The 18736-nt window shown below is 52.8% G+C and overlaps 1 protein-coding gene across 1 annotated transcript in view; it reads left to right on the top strand.

Moving 5' to 3' along the window:
- The window catches only part of NPR2 (natriuretic peptide receptor 2), a 39118-nt gene that overhangs the window by 10996 nt on the left and 9386 nt on the right, over nt 1-18736 (top strand). The window contains exons 2-9 of the mRNA XM_083466349.1: nt 7780-7982; nt 9128-9241; nt 14356-14491; nt 16072-16166; nt 16402-16528; nt 16778-16862; nt 18284-18404; nt 18632-18706. Coding sequence (XP_083322475.1) covers nt 7780-7982; nt 9128-9241; nt 14356-14491; nt 16072-16166; nt 16402-16528; nt 16778-16862; nt 18284-18404; nt 18632-18706 — 956 coding nt within the window. The remainder of the gene's footprint in view (nt 1-7779; nt 7983-9127; nt 9242-14355; nt 14492-16071; nt 16167-16401; nt 16529-16777; nt 16863-18283; nt 18405-18631; nt 18707-18736) is intronic.

Below are 18736 nucleotides of genomic sequence, written 5' to 3'. Positions count from 1 at the left end.
CAGGCGCCATTCAAAGCGCTGGTTTTGACCTATAAAGCCTTAAACGGCTCAGAACCACAACACCTCAAGGCCCGCCTCTCACCATATAAACTGATCCAGACCCTGAGGTCATCCTCTGAGGCCCTTTTTGGTGTGCCTCTTCCACGAGAGGTCCAGAGGGTGGCAACACAAGAACGGGGCCTTTTCTGCAGTGGCTCCCCAGAGAAGCTCCCCAGGCGCCTTCATTATACAGTGGTACCTCAGGTTACATACGCTTCAGGTTACATACGCTTCAGGTTACAGACTCCGCTAACCCAGAAATAGTGCTTCAGGTTAAGAACTTTGCTTCAGGATGAGAACAGAAATCGTGCAGCAGTAGAGCAGCAGGAGGCCCCATTAGCTAAAGTGTTAAGAACAGTTTCAGGTTAAGTACGCACCTCCGGAACGAATTAAGTACTTAACTTGAGGTACCACTGCACAGGTATAGGCGTCAGGCGAAAGCATCCCTCTTCAACCAGACCTTGGGTTGATTAACAGCCTTAGGCTCTTTTAAATGTGTTTGTGGAGAGGGGGTTATTGTTTTGTTGTTGTCTTTATTCTGTATTTTGTGGCTTTATTCTGTATTTTTATCTTGTGAACTGCCTTGAGATCTTCAGATGAAGGGCAGTATACAAATTTAACAACAACAGCCATGTTATTCTGCCCCAGGGCAGCCCTGCGTAGAGTGCGTTTCAGAAATCCAGCCTTCAGGTTGTTGTCAGTGCATGGACTATGGCGCTCAGGCAATTCATTCCCTGACCTGTGTTCCTTTTGCACAGAGACGGGCCTCTCTGTCTGGTGCAGAATTGCAGAAGGGCATTTTACGTCAGGCTGGAAGGTGAGCAAGTGAAGGAGCCCCTGGTGTTCTGGAGTCTGTGATAGCATTGCCGGATCTGGCATGGCGGGCAGGGCTGGCACCTGTGCCTGATGGAGGGCCTGCCCCTGTGCCTGCTTCTCTTCAGATGTGCCTGTTGCTGTTGCTGCTGCTGCTGAGAAGCTGTTTTCGCTTAGGGGGTTATCTGTCAGCAGGGCCTGCCGTGGGGGAGAAGATTCGCGGTCAAAGGCTGGAGATCCTTGGTGGGGCATTGAAGGGCTTTCAGCTGGTTGCTGGAGGGGAGGGCAAGTGGTTCTCTGCCTTCTCTTGCATAGGCTGCTCCTCTTGGTTCTCGGCCTTTTTCTCTTTGTCAGGTGTGTCTTGTTGTCTAAGAAATGCCTGGCGTAAATCACCAATAAGTACAATATTATATATCTGGGTCTGAACAAAGGCAATGGCCTCCTGTCGCAATGCAGCTGCCAGTTAACTCAGCAACACCAAGTCCCTCACCTGCCATGGTGCTGAAGGCCCTTCCTTATTTTGCAGGCCGCCTGGTTCTAACTGAATTGTCCTTGCCTGGACTTTGCACACTTCATTTCATCCCTCCCTCCCAATGGGTGAGTGAGGGTTTCTGCATCTGATGAAGTGGACTCGAGGCCACAAAAGCTTATCATGCCATAATCAATTGGCTAGTCATTAAGGTCACACAAGACTCTTGGGTTGTTTTTGGTTCCTAGAAGTTGCAGCCGCAGAAGACCTCAGTTGTTGCCAGGCCTTCTCCTCCTCTTCTTCCTCTTCCTCTTCCTCCTCCATCATAAATTTGCTTAAATTGTCTTGTAAAGCCACCTCTAGGCTAGTCATTTCCATCCCTCTAGTATTCCTTATGCCCAGACCACACTGCTTAATATACAGTGGTACCTCGGGATACAGACGCTTCAGGTTACAGATGCTTCAGGTCACAGACTCTGCTAACCCAGAAATAGTACCTCGGGTTAAGAACTTTGCTTCAGGATGAGAACAGAAATCGTGCAGGATGAGAACAGAAATGGTGCAGTGGCAGCAGAAGGCCCCATTAGCTAAAGTGGTACCTCAGGTTAAGAACAGTTTCAGGTCAAGAACGGACCTCCAGAATGAATTAAGTTCTTAACCCGAGGTACCACTGTATTATCATCAGGGCTTTTTTCAGCTGGAACTCACTGGAACTCAGTTCTGGACCCTCTCGGGGGGGGCACCGTTGCCATTCTAAGAGAACAAGGGAGGCGTTCATGATGAGTTCTGGCACCTCTTTTTCTAGAACAATAGCACTGCTTCTCGTGAAAACAGGCCACCTGTTCCTACCCTCTGTTTCTATTTTTCACCCTCCCTCTTATCCCATGACTGCGAAGGTCACTCGGGACCCTTGTGGGAGGGGCTTTGTCAAAAGCTTTTGGGAAAGTCCAGGTCTGCAGGGTCTTACCAGTCTTACCTCTGTCCACTTGCTTGCTGACACTTGAAGAACTCCAAAGGGTTGGCAAAGAAGGACTTGTCTTTGCTGCAGCCAGGCTGCCATTTCCAAAGCAAAGCTTGTCCTTCTGTATGGTGGACAGCCCGTCATCAAGCTCTCGGTTTTTCTGTGATGGGAGTCAGGCGGACTTTGATGCCAGCCAGTCCTTTAGCTGAACTCGAATTCCTCTCCCTGCCCGGAAATCTGGAAGGCATGCCTGGACTCTGCCAGGGCTCATCCCAGGCTGCCGGTTCTGGTGCAACCTAATTTCCTGATCTCATTTCCCTCCCATCTGTTTTTGCCTTTGGAAGTGATAATGATTCCCTGCCCTCCGTCAAGGGTTCCAGTTGCTCTCCCACCCTAACCAGATCCACTTGAGACAAAGGCCAGGGAGGCTCTGGAGTCTGAAGGGTGCCCTGGGGCCCGTGACTTTTTACTGGTGCAACAGCGTTGGTGTGCTGCATCAGCGAGGCATGGCGTGCATTCCAGGCAGTGCGGTAGTCGTGCCAATGCGCCGTGTGTGCCCTGGGGGTTGGTCTGCCACCTGCCTGCTCCTCGAAGGCCAGAGCTGGGGTTCGTGCGAAAGCGAAGGTGAGAGCAGGGGGCATTCGGGGGCCCCTCTGGGCGACTGTGTGGGCTGCCTGATATCCCGGCATCTGCTGCCTCTCCAGCTGTTGCTCAACATCCCTGGCCTGCCAGCTGGGCCAGGTTGGGGCGAGCGCTTCAGGCCTTGGTGGGGAAGGAGAAGGCCGTGCTTCCTGGAGAGGCTTGGAGAGGGCCTTCCTCCCCTCCCCTCCTCTCTGGAGAAGCTGCAGCCCACTTTCCGTGGGCCAGGGCTCCCCCCATCATGTGCCACGCAAGGAGCCGCCCCCTCCTTCCTGTAACTGGAGCTGCCTGGTGGGGCCCTCTGTTTCCAATTACGGAGCCAGGCAGAAGGTGCTGGAATCCGGGAACCTGCAAATTCCTTCGCCACAACCGCAAACCCAAACATGTTTTTGTGCTGTTTCTTCTCTCTGCCTCGGCTGCGCCAGGGCTGCTCCTTCGCCATAACCCCGGAGTCGGGAGAGGATGGGCACAACCTGGACCATGGTCTGGGCACAGCAGTGGGGCCGGGGGACTGAGCTAGACCCCTGGGAAGACGGAGGCACTTTGGGGTGTGGGTTCCCAGAGATTTCCAGGCTTGGGGTTGCTCCTCCTGGACCCGTCTTTGTCGCTGGAGGCTCAGGGAGCCTCAGTGGCTTGGAGTGGCTTTCACCAGGTGTGGCTGGTCTGCCAAGTATGGCCATTCTTGGGCCATGGTGATACATGCCTTGGTAGCCTCAGTGTGCTCTGGGTGGGGCTGGCCTTGGGCTTGGTCTGAAGGCTCCAGCTGGAGCAAAAGGCTTGACTGTTGATGGGGTCAGATGATCACCAGCTCATCATGAGCCAAAGCTTGCATGGGCTGCCCAGACGCCACCAGGTCAGGTTCAAGCATCAGCCGAACACATTGGATCGCACACATCCTGCTCAGTCCCTGAGGTCCTCAGTGGAGTCCCTGTCCCTGGTCCCCCAGGACTCAGATGCCTGCCTTGGCTCATCTGTGTGAAGCTAACTCCCTCCCCGTTGAGGTCAGACAGGCCACCTCCCTGGGGCAGACCCTCCAAGTGTCCCTATGTTTCCAGGACAGGACAGGGTTTACAGAAGCCATCCCAGTTTCTGATTTGACCCCAGAATGTCCCGCTTTTCCTTAGGACGTCCCTATTTTCTTCAGAGAAATGTTGGAGGGGATGGAGTTATGTGACCCCTGAGCCAAGGAGATGAGTAACTATACAACCTTTTGAAGACTTCTGAAGGCAGTCCTAGATAGGGAAGATTCTTAATATTTTAAATGTTTTGTTACGTTTTTATATATGGTATGTTGGAAGCTGCCCAGAGTGGCTGGAGCAGGATATAAATACTAAAAATATCATTATTATTATTATGGAATAGGACGTCCCTATTTTTATTGGAGAAATGTTGGAGGGTATGATGTGGAACCTCCAGAGCCTACTGAACGCCTTTTTTAAAATTTATTCCAGCTGGCTTTTTAATTGAATTCTGATGTGAAACGTTTAAGTCATTTTTAGTCTTATTGCATTGGGTCTCTTGTACGCTGCTTAGAGATGACTGTGATTAGGTGGAATACAAATGGTTAAAACAAACAGAGGCCTGGCAGCCAGAGATTTGTGGCGGCCCTCTCTCCAAGCCCCGAGGCTCACGGGGCTCCTTTCCTTCCAGTGTGATGAGTCCTTAAAAAGGCTCCCCCCCCCCCCCAGCGCTTCAAAAAGCTGCCAGGCCAAACCTGACAGATAGCTCAGTGCCTGGGTGGGAGACCCCCTGGGACCCCCAGGCCCCCTGCCTGAAGTGCCATGATATGGGACAGAATGTGAGGAAGGAAATAATATGATAAAGGGCTTGGAGCAAGTCTTCTGGGAGGGAATGTTAGAAGATTTGGGTTTTTTTCATTTACAAAGAAGGGCCAATAAATGGTAACATGACCGAGGCGTGCGCAATTATGAATGGTGGTGAAGATTCTCTTTCTCTAACTCACCCAATGAAACTGAAGGCTGCAAGATTCGGGAGAGACAAAAGGAATTGGCACTTCTTCACAGGGTGCACGGTTCAATTGCTGAAAACTTAATGATGGCTTTAAAGGGGGATTGGACAATTTGGGACATGGGTGGCACTATAGGTTAAACCACAGAGCCTAGGGCTTGCTGATCAGAAGGTCGGCAGTTCCAATCCCCACAACGGGGTGAGCTCCCGTTGCTCAGTCCCTGCTCCTGCCCACCTAGCAGTTTGAAAGCACATCAAAGTGCAAGTAGATCAATAGGTACCACTCCGGTGGGAAGGTAAACGGCATTTCTGTGCGCTACTCTGGTTCGCCAGAAGCGGCTTAGTCATGCTGGCCACATGACCCGGAAGCTGTACACCGGCTCCCTCGGCCAGTAAAGCGATATGAGCGTCACAACCCCAGAGTCGGCCACGACTGGACCTAATGGTCAGGGGTTCCTTTACCTTTAGACAATTGGGGGGACAGGCTATCGGTGGCTTCTATCCATGCTTTGCTTCCCCTTTTGGAGGGAGAAAACTCTGCATCCTGGGATTCCCAAGGAGTGGGAGAGAGAGTGCTCTTGTGCTCAGACCCCATTTTCAGGTTCCCCATAACGGGCACCCCTGTGGGGAAGAGGATGCTTGAGCAGGTGGCCCCAGCAGGCTCTTCTTGGAAAGTGCAGGAGGAGAGGGCCGCTCTTGTGCCCCCGGGGCCTTCTTGCCGGCTTCCTGCAGGCACCTGGTCAGAACGGGATCCTGGCCTAGATGGGCCATTGGCCTGATCCAGCAGCCCCCTCTTCTGTCCTTATGAGCCAAGCCGCCTGAGGAGCTGACTCCGGGCAAGGCAGCAGGCATGGAGAGGGTCTCCCTGTCCGAGGGTCTTAGCCGGAGGCTGCCTTGTGGTCTATGCTTCTGGGCAGGTGGCGCGAAGGGAGCTGGGGTTAGGCTGTCCTCTCTGGGTACCCCCAAACAGGGGATTCTGTGGGAGCAATAAATAAGAGCAGGCTAGCCTGACGGAAGCAAATCCTCAGCCCCACAGCCCTCCAGGAGCAGCAAAGAACCGGTCAGGAAGCACTTCAGACGCCCTTGCTCTTGAGGAACAATGGAATGGAAGGACTCCTGGCGCCTCCCTGTGCAAAGACAGCCGACCTTTAATGACCAGATGCTGGGAGAGTCTGTGCCCTGCCAGGGAGGAGGAGGAGGAGGAGGAGGAGGAGGAGGAGGAGGGTGGCCTGGACAGACCTGATCTGCTGCAGCAGAAAAATCATTCCTAGGATATAACAAGAGGGAAAATGGGTCGCTTGTAGCTGAGTACAGTGATCCATTGGTTCTCAAACTTAATCCGTTCCGGAAGTCCGTTCCAAAACCAAAGCGTTCCAAAACCAAGGTGTGCTTTCCCATAAAAAGTCATGCAAAACAGATTAATCCATTCCAGACTTTTAAAAACAACCCCTAAAACAGCAATTTAACATGAATTTTACTATCTAACAAGACCATTGATCCATAAAATGAAAGCAATAATCAATGTGCTGTAATATAAAATAAATAAGGCAGTATTGTACATGATAAAAATTAAAAAAATTCTTACCTGTACTGATGATAGTCATTGTTTGGATGGGGGGCTTTTATCCATTTCTGCAGTCACACAATCCGTCAATCAGTAGCTGAACTGGGTTCCACACAGTCACAGAAACAAATTAACCGAAAAAGCCTTAAAAACAAAAACGCAAAATAAATAGCAAAAACAAAAGCGTCAAACCTAATCCATTCTGGAAGTCCGTTTGACTTCCAAAATGTTCGGAAACCAAGGCACAGGTTCTGATTGGTGCAGGTGCCCTGGAAACAATAGCTGACAGCCACATTGGACGTTCAGCTTCCAAAAAATGTTTGAAAACAGCAACACTTCTAGGTTTTCGGTGTTTGGGAACCAAGGCGTTTGAGTACCAAGGCACCACTGTACAGAAATGCAGGTGCCTTTAATCCAGGGGTCAGCAAGGTTTACCTCGCCTGGGCTGGTTCACTCCAGCTGACATCCCTCCGTGGGCCGGATTGTGTGAGTGCCTGTGATTTCCGGTGTCTGAGTCCACATAGACGCGATTTCCGGCATCACTGAAGTGAGTCCTTGCACCATGCTGCGCCAGTTTAGCACACGTGGGGACTCTCCAAGCGGGAGGCTCGGTTCGGGGGGGCTCATGGGCAGGTTAAATGACCCCCGTGGGCCGCAGCTTGCCCACCCCTGCTTTAATCCTTTCCTCCTTTTCAAGGCTGGCAGATCACTTTCACCTGGTGAGGTGTGCCTTTGTTCCTTTTGCTGTGTCTTTGAGACGCCTGTGTCCCTCTTTGGCAAGAGAGGGCTTGTCTCTGTAGGGATCTAGTTCTGTTCCACCTTAAAAGGGTACAGGCCTGACTGCTGTGTGTCACATGCCTGTTTACTTCCAGTATAGATCTGCTGGGAACTTCCGTTTGTATATTGCTTTTGCTTTTAGCTGTTTTTGCTGGAGATGAAGGGAAGCAGACATGTTTTTTCCTTTGTTCCTGAATTATGCTGAATAAATGCTGTAAATATGCTTACACATTTCTCTGTCTGCCACTTCTGCTGTGAGAAGATTTATTCACTCTGCTGACAGAGCATGCACGGGTCTCTAAACATATCTGAGGCTCGTGTCGCTAATAGATGCTGTTCCAAGGGAGACCGGTGATCGTCCGGCTGCCGGCCGGTGGCTGGAGCCAGCTGGGGGCCTGGCTGATGCCCCCGTCTCCCCAGCAGTATCCCAGCAGTCTTCCAGGTGTCCATCCTGCCTGTGCCTGCCTTGCGTTTTGGGGGCGTCTCCTGGGGACAGGGCTCCCCCTGCCTCTGCCTGAGCCCCCTCCCTCTGTGCTCTTCCTCCCTCAGTCATCTACATCTGTGGGCCGCTGGAGATGCTGCACCAGATCCTACGCCTGGCGCATTACGAGAGCATGACCCTGGGAGACTACGTCTTCTTCTACGTGGACGTCTTTGGAGAGAGCCTGCGAGCTGAGGGCAACCGGGAAGCGGGCAAGCCCTGGCAGAGCAAGGAGGGCCAGGACCCAGGAGGCCTCCAGGAGGCCTTCCGAGTAAGTCCAGCAGCGGGGGGGGGGGGGGAGGGACCAAAGAATCATAGAGTTGGAAGGGACACCCTGGGGATCATCTAGTCCAACCCCCTACAAGAAGATGTAGGGCATGATGAAGGCTGGTCCTGGGGCTTCAGAGGCTGCTCAGGAGGGAGTCCAATGGGCGCATCAGACGATATGACTTAATCTTAAAGACAAGAGCACCTCTGAGAAGGCACAGAGGGCTCTCTTCCTGGTGCTCTAAGCAAGGCCAGCTGTCTTCTGCTGCCAATCTGCAATTCTGGACCAGTATGAAGTAAGCAGCACAGAAGCGGCACACAAAACTCTTCCATTCTACATTCTAAATCTTATATTAATAATATCAACGAGGATAAGTTTGATCAAATGAAATGTCAGTGATGTTACATCTTCATTGACAGCGGCATCGGATCGTTGATATCTAGCCCTTGAGCGTCACATCCCCGACACTTCGTTTGATCAAACTTACCTTTGTTGATATCTACAGGAGCCTGGCTAAAGGAACTTTAAAGGCTGAATCTTCCTTTTGGACACAATTTGAATGAGTTTTCTGTTTGTGGCTTTTGTAGTAGATTTTGTACCTTGTTCTCTCAAATTTTGGACTATAAATATAAGATTTAGAAAGTAGAATGGTTTGGTAGTGTTTTGTGTGCCGCTTATGTGCTGCTTGCTCATCCTGGTCTATAACGAGAATTGGCAGCCCAGGTTCATTCCTTCAGTATCTGCAATTTTGGGCAGAGCTTTTGGGGTGAGTTAAGAAGACTGATCCAGCCTGGCCCTCCTTTGAGTAACCCCAGGCTGCAGGTACTTTTGGCTGGTCAGGTTCAGTTGGGCACCTTCACTGAGGGCGAGAAGGCAGCTGGGGGCACAGTTTTCCTAAGGAGCTGAGAGGGGGGAGGAAGACCTGGCCTGGAGCTGGCAGGGCCATGTCCCCCGCCCCCCCCCCTGGTTTCGGCCTCGTGTGCTGATTCCTCATGGGCACCTCTGTATAGGGTGACCGGGTGCCAGAGGTTGGGTGGCCATCCATCATGGATGCTTTAGCTGCAATCCCTGCATCACAGGGGGTTGGACTAGATGACCCCTGGGGTCCCTTCCAACTCCGCCATTCACACCCCTTGCCTCTCTTGCAGACGGTGCTGGTGATCACCTACCATGAGCCCCAGAACCCAGAATACCAGAGTTTCCAGAGCCAGCTGATCCTTCGTGCCCGGAGGGAGTCCAACGTGGAGCTCAATGACTCGCTGGTAAGTCCCTGTCCCTGTCACATCCCCCCAGCTCCCCCTCTGGAGGAGAGACAAGCCCACGCTGTGGGGCCAGAGGCTTTTTCCCTGGCCAGGGGGCTGGGGTTGGGGGCTGCTGGAGGGGGGCACCGAGGGACTGGCTTCAGAGCAGGGGGCAGGCAGGCAGGCACTCCCCGTGGTCTGGGCTTTGAGGTGAGGGCCTTTCCCAGGCTGAGGGGAGATGTTCCAAACGGGGAGCCAAAGATGAGGAGAAAGAGGGTGCTGTGGGTTTGTGGGTGCTCTTCTTTACGCTGGGCAGCATTTTCGGGCAAGCAGAAGAGGCAGAAGAGGGTGGCTCCAGCGTCTGTGGCAGAAGGACCAGGCAGGCGCCACTTAGCATTGAGTGGGTCACAGGGCAGCCGTGAAAGGGATTTCTGGGAGGGACCCCCCAGGAGCTGAGAGGCATCTGGTCCCTCCAGGGAGGGTGAGCTCAGTGTTCCCCAGCCAAGATGCTGATAATGGGCCTTCAGAGACAGAGGGGAGCCAGTCGAGGGGGCAAAGGGAGCAGATGGTTAGTCTTCTTATGCAAAAAAAAAGAAAAATGTCTCAAAGCGACTTGACAGCACAATAAAATGCAAACAGACAGAAAAGTGAATGGAAAGCCAAATGATGTCATTTAAAATGACGTGTTCTCCTGGGGATCTTCAACTGGTCCAGGTCTGAGACCCAGCCTGCACCAAGGGATCCCCCTTTGCACATTCAAGCTTGATTTATACAGTATCAATCCTAAAGTGATAATTCCATTGTTCCATTAGTATTATTGCTAAGTGGTTTTTGCACTCGTTCTGAGCTGAAAGGCTAAAAAGACTCTGAAAATCAGTGGTGCTGAGCAATCTCTCTCTTTCTCTCTGTAAATTAAAATTTAAACCTTCTGCCCCACATGTGTAGGAGAAATAGGAGAGCAAACAGGCTGTGAAGCCCTTTTAGCAGAGGATAAACACTTATGTGCTGTTGCAGCTTACCGGAAGCTATGAATTAGGCAATTATCCTTGTTTATTTGTGGTCTACTGACCTTCCCTTTTTTTTGTCCTTGTTGCTAAGAATGAACCACACATTTTAGTAAGATAAACTTATAAGGTTTACTTACATTTCACTGCAGGCAGCAAATACATCAAAGTCGTATGCAGGTGAAAATACTGCTATGTTACAAAATACAAACTTAGTTTCCAAAATGGGGTCTGGGTTCTGATTGGGGCCCAGGCGTGTACATCTGCCTGACATTGATGGCTTGAAAGGAGAGAGAGAGAGAGAGAGAGAGAGAGAGAGAGAGAGAGAGAGAGCTCAGGCAGGGAGGAAGTAGATAAGATTATCTCCTCAGTTAGAAATTTCTGCAAAAACATTAAGGAAGTAACCTCAAACAGCCCCTTCTATATTGATTCAGGAACTCTATGAGGGCCAGACCCTCATGTGCCTGTCTGGCAATCATGTATTTGTGATTTTGACTGGAAATGCCACAAATAGGAGAATGTGTCCCAGCCCAGATGCCATCTGTGGCCTTAGCTGGTGTCCCACATGGCAGTAACAGCCAGGCCCATGTAGAGGGTGGCAGGGGGGAACACAGTCCTCCCCACAGCTACGTCAGCTGCGCCCCCAAGCCATCATATGTAACTGGACCAGCTGCTCTGTCATTTTATTTTAACCCGGCTCCTGTCCCAGGCCTCAGACTAGCTCTGTGTAGGCCTGGCAGCAGCCTTGCTGTGCTCCGCCAGGGATGCCCTTGCAAGCCCCCCTCCCCCCCATAGCTTCTGACCCACCGACTGAAGTCCTGTGTGCTGCAAAGTGCTCACCCAGCAAAGTCTGGGGAGCTCAAGTACTCGGGGCTCAGAGCCCCTTCCCCAACTCGACAGGCATCTTGGAAACCTCAGAGAAAGGAAGGCTCTGGGGTTGAGGTGGGCGGCTGCAGTGATCAGGCTTCCTGTGGCAAATCTACAGGAAGAGCAGAGTCCGCCCTTGTGGTCAGCAGCAGAACCTGCTCTCAAGGAGCTCTCCGTGTCACAAAAGGGGACAAATGTCTTCCTGTGTTCTTGCCGGCCAGTGTGACCTGTAAGTTTCTGGGGACGCCTGCATTCATAGTTTAATAGAATTGTATAGTTGGAAGGGACGCCGGGGGTCATCTAGTCCAGCCCCCTGCAATGCAGGAATTAATATCCTTAATTAAAAAAAAATCACCTTATTAATATTGCTATGTTATCAGTGCTTCATGAGGTTTTTCCCCAGAGTCAGTATGGCTTAAGGAATTTATTTCCAATGGAAATTCCAAACCAACCAAAATAATTGGGGGACGGAGATGTGAGTCACTTCCCAATGAGGAGAAACTAAAAGTGTTTTGGGCTTTTGGGTTTAGAAAGAAGGAAGCAGGACAAGATGAGAGGTGTTTGTGTAACTCAGCACAGTGTGGGGAGGTGGGGGCTTTCTGCCCGCCTGCCCTCCTGGGAAGCCCAGAACTCGGCTCTCCCTCAGACATGCTCCTCCCCGCTTCTTTGTGTGGTTTCTTCCTGTGCGCAGGAGAAGAGTCACCGGCTGGCTGGGGGTCCCTGAGTCCCTGGGACTGGGGGTGAATTGAACCAAGGTCTGCCCCCTTTGGCCACACTTTCTATGCCTTGGGCAGCCCTTCCCTCTCCCTGTCCACTCATGTACCAGGATGAATGTTGTTGTTGTTGTCGCATTTATATGCATCTCACAGCTTGTGCGGGATAGGTGATTGGCTGGTAGCTCTGGGAGCCTTCCCATCATCTGACTGGAAAGAGAAAAGGGGAGCAGCTGGTTGTGAATGGGTTTGCGTGTGTCTGTGTGTGTGTGCTCCTCCTCCTCTCTTTTCCCATGAGTGGCAATGGGTGCCAAGTGTTGGGCTGCTGGTCCTGGTGGCTCTGCCCTGCCTCCAGAATCAGAGGCTGCAATGCTTCCGAACGCCCCGTTGCTGGAAGCTCTCGGCCTCCAATCCTGCAATCCTGCATCTGGTCAGTCCCTGTGAAAACAGGATGCTGAGCTCGATGGGCGGCTGGTCAGATCCAGCACCTCCTCTCCTGTTCTTGTGGTGGGGGAGGCGATGACGAGGGTCCTGATCTGGGACAGGATGTTGCAAGCTTGATAAAGATCAGCTGCAGAGAGGACCTCAGAGAGTCTGGAGAGCCTCTTTCTCCCGCCTGCCTTGGAAGATGGAGAGGGACTTCTGTGCCAGATGCAGGGACACAAAGCCCACCCTTCTTGGGGTGAGGAGCTGAGTCCTTCCCTCCCCGTCCCTGGAAGGTGTTTGGGGAGGAACGGAAGCTCTCCTCCCCAAGGTGTGTGCCTGGAGGGGAGACCTCAGAGCTCGGCCCAAGCCAGGCCCATCTGCACCCATCTTGGCTGACAGGAAGCTGCCCCCCTGCCCCCCCGCACTGCTGTTCCTATTTCCAGGCTTCCTCTCCTCCCTCCCCCGCCTGCCTCCCCAGGGAATTCCTGAGAACCAAGTCAGAATCCAAGGAGGTCCCCCGCTCTGCCAGGGAGCTCGCTGCTTGACCCGTGACCCTCTCTTGGCAGGGTGGTTGTGAGGAGGGCATGGGGGCACCCCCTGCCCATTGCTGCAGCCACGGGGTTCTGGGAGGAGGAAGGCAAGGGGAGAAAGAACTAGGGAGGCGAAGAGGAGTCAGAGGAAGAAAAGTGGGGTGCCATCAGCTACACAAAGAGGCAGCGTTAGACACTCAGATATATAATCTAGGTGTCAAATGGCTCCTTAAAGCAGGGTTATGGTTGCCAAAAGGGAATATCTGGTTGTCATTTTGGGGCAAGAGAGCTCTAAAGTCTTATTTTTCAAATGATGGACTAACTGAGTGATTATCAGTTAAACATCTGGCTAGTTCAGATGACAACCTTGAGCAGGTTAAGAATTTTGAGAACTTAATTTTGGTCGCAAGTGGCAGAGAGCCGGGTGCAAAATGCGCCTGGCTAATTTTGAACACTGCAAAGAGGGTGTGGTGGGAATCTGGAGTAGGAGAAATTTTCTTCCTGAGGGGCCATTTGCTGAAACCATAGAATGGCAGAGCTGGAAGGGATCCGAAATGTCATCACGTCCAACTGCCTGCGATGCAGGAACCACAGATAAGGATTCCAAAGTGCAGCCCTTCTTCTCTGTAAAAATGGACATTTTGGTTGGGGTGGAAGGAGAGTGGAACTGGGAGGCCTGAGAGGAAGTCCCTGTGCCTGAAGGGGGATTCCTTCCGTGGGACATTCCTGCGACATCTTCTGAACTTGGCCAACGGTGAGGGTGTAAGGAGACAGCTGCTGTGTCCCTTGGGTGCTGGTCCCACGACCCCCAGGACCTGAGAAAGATGGAGGCTGGACAAGGCTCCTCCAGGTCCACCGCTGAGTCCCAGGGGCTGGTGGGGCTTTGGGGGCTGGGCCTCTGACAAGGCTGTGGGAATGTTCAGGGAGGCGGGAGAGGATATATTGTTTATTAATATCCTTCCTAACTTGTGCTAGCAAGTTCCTTTACTTAGCAGAGTTACATTCCCCTTTTAAATGCACAGCGGATAGCTGGTTGCAGGCTTGTATAAGCCTCTCACTATTAGGTTCCTGGTGAGTTCCCTTAGATCCCTCTTAAAAGAATAAACACACCACAATCTTGTGTAAAGTATATAAAAGAAGTTTACTCACATTATCAGTTCACAGCTGGATCCCTGAAGGCAGACTTAGTATGTACATGTGGATCTACCCCATATGGGGGTTAATCCCAGTGACTGCAGACTGGCAGCCACTGCAGTTCACACGACAAAAGGAAGACGGAAAAGAGGGAGGTTTTGCTTTTGTTACCTGCACAGGTAAGGTCACACCTACCTCTAGTCATATGCAAAAGGAAGTATGTCCCAGCCCAGGAGGAATGTATGTCCCAGCCCCTTGCATGTCCACTCTAGGAAAACAAGGAATGTTGTACTTGACTGCTACGTATGTAGCACATCCCACAAAGGCTGGTGGTGGCCGTGGTGAGAGTGTCCCTCTGCCTCCTGGCTGGGCCTGGTATCTGCCTCTGCTTGTGGGCCTGCAGATCCTGCCTTCAATCCCACCCACGCCCTGTTTCCTTTCTCTCTGTCCCCCCATGGCAGAAGAACCTTGTGGCCGGATGCTTCCACGACGGGCTCCTCCTCTACGCCATGGCCCTGAACGAGACGCTGCAAGAGGGCGGCACCAAGCGCAACACCAGCCGCATCCTGGAGAAGATGAAAGGGCGCAAGTTCCAGGGTAACTGGGCGCTGGAGGCCGGCGGGGCAGGGGGGGGGCTGTGGGAGGCAGCTGGCAGGGGGCCTGAGCCAGGACAAGGCAGGCAGGGGCGGGCTCTCATGCTCGGAATGGATCCCCAGAGCATGAGGATGTGGGAAGGTTCAGGGTGGCAGGAGAGGATATATTGTTTATTAATATCCTTCCTAACTTGTGCTAGCAAGTTCCTTCACTTAGCAGAGTGCATTCCCCTTTACACAGCAAAAAGCTAGTTGCAAACTCATGTGAGTTCCTTAAGACAAGACACAATTCACTCTGGCTTGTCCAGATTGAAATGTGTCCTAATATTTTCCTGGTAAGACCCCTTGAATCCCTCCTGAAAGAATAAAGACACCACAGTCTTATTCATAAGCAACAAAAAGAAAGTTTACTCTTGATCAGGCAGAGGACAGTGTGATCCCTGAAGGCAGGTGTAAGGCTTAAAGTTACATACAAACAGGTTTACCCCATAAGGGAGATTTACCTAGTGACTGCAGGTAGCAGTCCAGCAGTTCACAGGACAAAAAGAGGAAACAGGGAGGTGTGCTGCGTGACTCGTCCTTTTGTTACCTGGACAGGTGAGGTCACGCCCACCTTTTATCACATGCAAGGAAGGATGCTCCAGCCAGGAGGAAGAGGAAGTTTCAACTGGCTGGACCAAACATTCCCACGCATGTCTTTTCTAGCATTACTAGGAATGTTGTACTTGACTGCTCCCAGTGGATTGCATCCCACAGATGACAAGGCAGGAGGCCCTCTCTTCCTCCTCCTCCTCCTCCTCCTCGCCCTCCATGTGTCATGAGCAGCAATGGGGGTCAAGTAAGGCGACTCTGCTCTGCCTCCATGATCAGAGGCCGCCGTGCTTCTGAACACCAGTTCCTGGAAACCACAGGAATGGAAGCGTAGAACGGTAGAGCTGAAGGGGACCCCAAGGGTCATTTAGTCTAACCCCATGCAATTCAGGGATCACAACGGAAGCCTCCTTGTCAGACGGCCACCCAGCCTCTGCTTGGAAACCCCCAAGAAAGGAGAGTCCCCTGGGGCATCAGGCTGGCCATTGTGAGAACAGGGGGCTGGACGGGACGGGCTTCTTTGCCTGATTCAGGGGGATCTCCTTACACTCTTATTGTGGTAAGAAAATAGATCACCGTGACCCATGTGTGAAGGGGAAATTTTAAAAAACCAGCTGGATACCTGGATTCAAAACATGGGGCTTTACACACTTTCCAGTGTGTTACCCACAAATTCCAAGGTCTGATTCGTGCATTATTCCAGGCAGCAACAAGAAGAACACAGGTAGAAAAGTCTTGGGTAAAAAATACAGATGGCTTCAAATACATGCTCTAAGCTTGGAGCACATGGCGAGAAGAAAGTGTGAGGAACAGGAAGAGAAGGCTTCACTTCCTCTCTCTCTCCAGTGAAAAGGGGGCGTGACCCACCTGAGTCTAGGAACACAGCTCTGTGATCGTAACCCTTTTCTGCACTAGTTAGCACTCGCGCATAGGTGTGCTTGACTGCCCCCCACATATAGCCTTCTCTCTTTCCTGCCCTCCTCCTGCCCACAGGGGTCACTGGGACAGTCAGCATGGATGACAACAACGACCGTGACACAGACTTCAACCTGTGGGCCATGGCAGACGTGGAGAGTGGCAAATTCCAGGTGGGAGCGGGAGCAAACAAGCAGTGTGGAGAAGGTGACCCCGGAGTGGGTCAGGGATGGAGGGCGAACCAAACAGGCGCCAGGGAGGAGGAGGGCTGGATCTGGTCCTCAGTTTGGAATGCCTGCCCTTGGGCTGCCCCAGGGCGAGAGGGGGCTGGGGGCCCACATGGGTGTGTTGGAGCGAGGCAGGGACCCTCTGCCCTCGTGAGCCAAACTCTTCCCCCTCTCCCCACAGGTAGTGGGGCACTATGTGGGAGCAGAGAAGCAGATGAACTGGCTGGGAGCCATCCCCTGGGTGAAGGGGGCACCGCCGCTGGACAACCCCCCCTGCTTTGACATGGACGACCCCTCCTGTGACAAAAGTGGGTGCACCTGGTCCCCCGAGGGTTGGCCCTCCCACCTCATTGCACCCCAAGCCTGAGGGTGGGGGGCGGCCACCTCTCACTTTCCTTTGCTGCCCCTTTTGCCACCCCCCCAGGTAGGCAGCATTGCCCCTCCCCCCTATGTTTCAGCGAGTCCAGCTGGCCAAAGCGGATCTCCCTCCTGAGGCGATTCTGGCCAGGTAGGCCAGGATCTTCCCCCCTGGTGCCACTCTGCCACTGTCCTTGCAGGTCCCCTCAACACGCTGGCCATTGTGGCACTGGGCGCGGGACTCACCTTCCTCATGTTTGGCGTCTCCAGCTTCCTGATCTTCAGGTGAGTGAGCCCCAGGTGAGAGTCTCCTGGGCCAGGCACCTGGGAAGGTGGGCGGCGGGAACGAGGGAAACCCAAGGTGCGCAGGCAGAGCACAGTCTGCTGTCAGGGGGGGGGCAAGGACCCCCCTCCCGACAGGTGGGGCTGAAACACCACGGCTTGGTTCTGTGCCCACCTGGCTTAGCTCAGATTCTTTGGCTCAGCCGAGTGTTTCCACTGCCCCCCCCCCCGCATTCTGGAGCTGCCACAAGTGGGGAGGAGAATCAGAGCCCCCTGAGTGATTCTGTGAATCGCACTCGAGCCCTTGCAACATTGCTTGGCTGTTGCCAGCTGGCTCAGTAGCTCTGGACCTGCTCTGGGCAAGGGATACCCCCCACCCCACCCCACCCCGTGACCTTCTCCAAGGACAAGCGGTCTCTCCTTCCCAGCCCTCAGTGTATGCCTGGCCAGACCGACTGGTTCACTCCAATGCCCTGCCAATCCCAGAACATGGGAAAGGATGGCAGAGCACAGAAGGCTTCTGAGCATGTACAGAGTGTTTTCAAAATGGCCACTGTGGACCCACAGCCAGGCCTCAGCAACACACCTTCGTTTCTTCTGTGAGTCATCCCAACCCAGCCCCACAACTGGGACTCCAGAGCAGAAAGCAGGACTGTGGGAGACTGAGTGAGGATTAAATCTGTAGATTAAAATTTAAACCACCCACCCCACGTGTGTGGGAGAAAGACAAAAAGCAGAAGCACTTCCATGTTTGGCAACTTATTGAATCTTAAGGATTAGTTGGTGATACCTTTTCATTGTGTTCTGCTGACCTTCCCCCTCTCCCCTCCTTTTGCAGAGATGAACCACGTTTCTAGTAAGATAAGCACAAAAAAGTTTACTTACGTTTCGATGCAGGCAGCAAAGACAACAAAGTAGTAGGCAGAAAAATACTTCTAAGTTAAGTAAAAGTTGGTAGTGTCAAAATAGGGAGCTCCAGACACACGTCTGCTTAGCTTGGAAGAATGGTGGGAAGACAGAGTCTCCTCAGGGGCAGAAGGAAGTGCAAGGGACTCTCTCCTTTGTTCCAGAATTCCCGACCAGAGGAGGCAAAGGAAGCGGCCACACGCACAGGATCCTCTCGAGGAAGTTTAGTGACTCTCTGTGTACTAGCCCTGTGCTTTAGCAAAACATGCATTTGTGATTTGGCTACAGAGCCTTTTAGCGCTTGTTGGCCTTAGCCAGGACGCCTGAGCAGAGCCTCCATGTTGAAAGGCAGTCTACCTCTGAGTAGGAGAGACAAGCTGTGTGTGCGGTGGCAGCCTGGTGGGCTTCCCAGAGGAGGCATTTTGGGGTGGGGTGGGGCTCCTTTGAGGGGAAAAGGAAGGCTGGATTTGCAGTGGGCGGGGCTCACTTTGGTCTGACTCCTCCCCCTTCCTCCCCAGGAAGCTGATGCTGGAGAAGGAGCTGGCCAGCATGCTGTGGCGGATCCGCTGGGATGAGCTCCAGTTCGGGAGCTCAGAGCGCTACTACAAGGGGGCTGGGAGCCGCCTCACTCTCTCCCTGGTGGGTCTCGTTGGAGCCCCATGGTCTTCCCAGATTCACCCCCCCACTGCCCTGGGGCCCTCCAAGGCCCCCCCTCCTCTGCTCTTCCTTCCTCTCTAGCAGCCATCTCCCCCCTCCCACCCTCCCGCTCTGGCCTGGGCAGCTGCCCAGCTGGCACACACAAAGACACAGCTGCCCGGCTTTTGCCATTCAGGCAGGTGACTCTGTCTTCTCTCCCCCGTCCCAAGCGTGGCTCCAGTTATGGCTCCCTGATGACAGCACATGGCAAATACCAGATTTTCGCCAACACCGGGCTCTTCAAGGTGAGTGTCATGCTTTTTGGCCCTCCTTCA

This window comes from Podarcis liolepis (assembly GCF_965112155.1).
Source record: "Podarcis liolepis genome assembly, chromosome: 11".
Taxonomy (NCBI): Eukaryota; Metazoa; Chordata; class Lepidosauria; order Squamata; family Lacertidae; genus Podarcis; species Podarcis liolepis.
The sequence above is the reverse complement of the archived record's forward strand: the minus strand, read 5'-3'. Positions and strand labels throughout refer to the sequence as shown.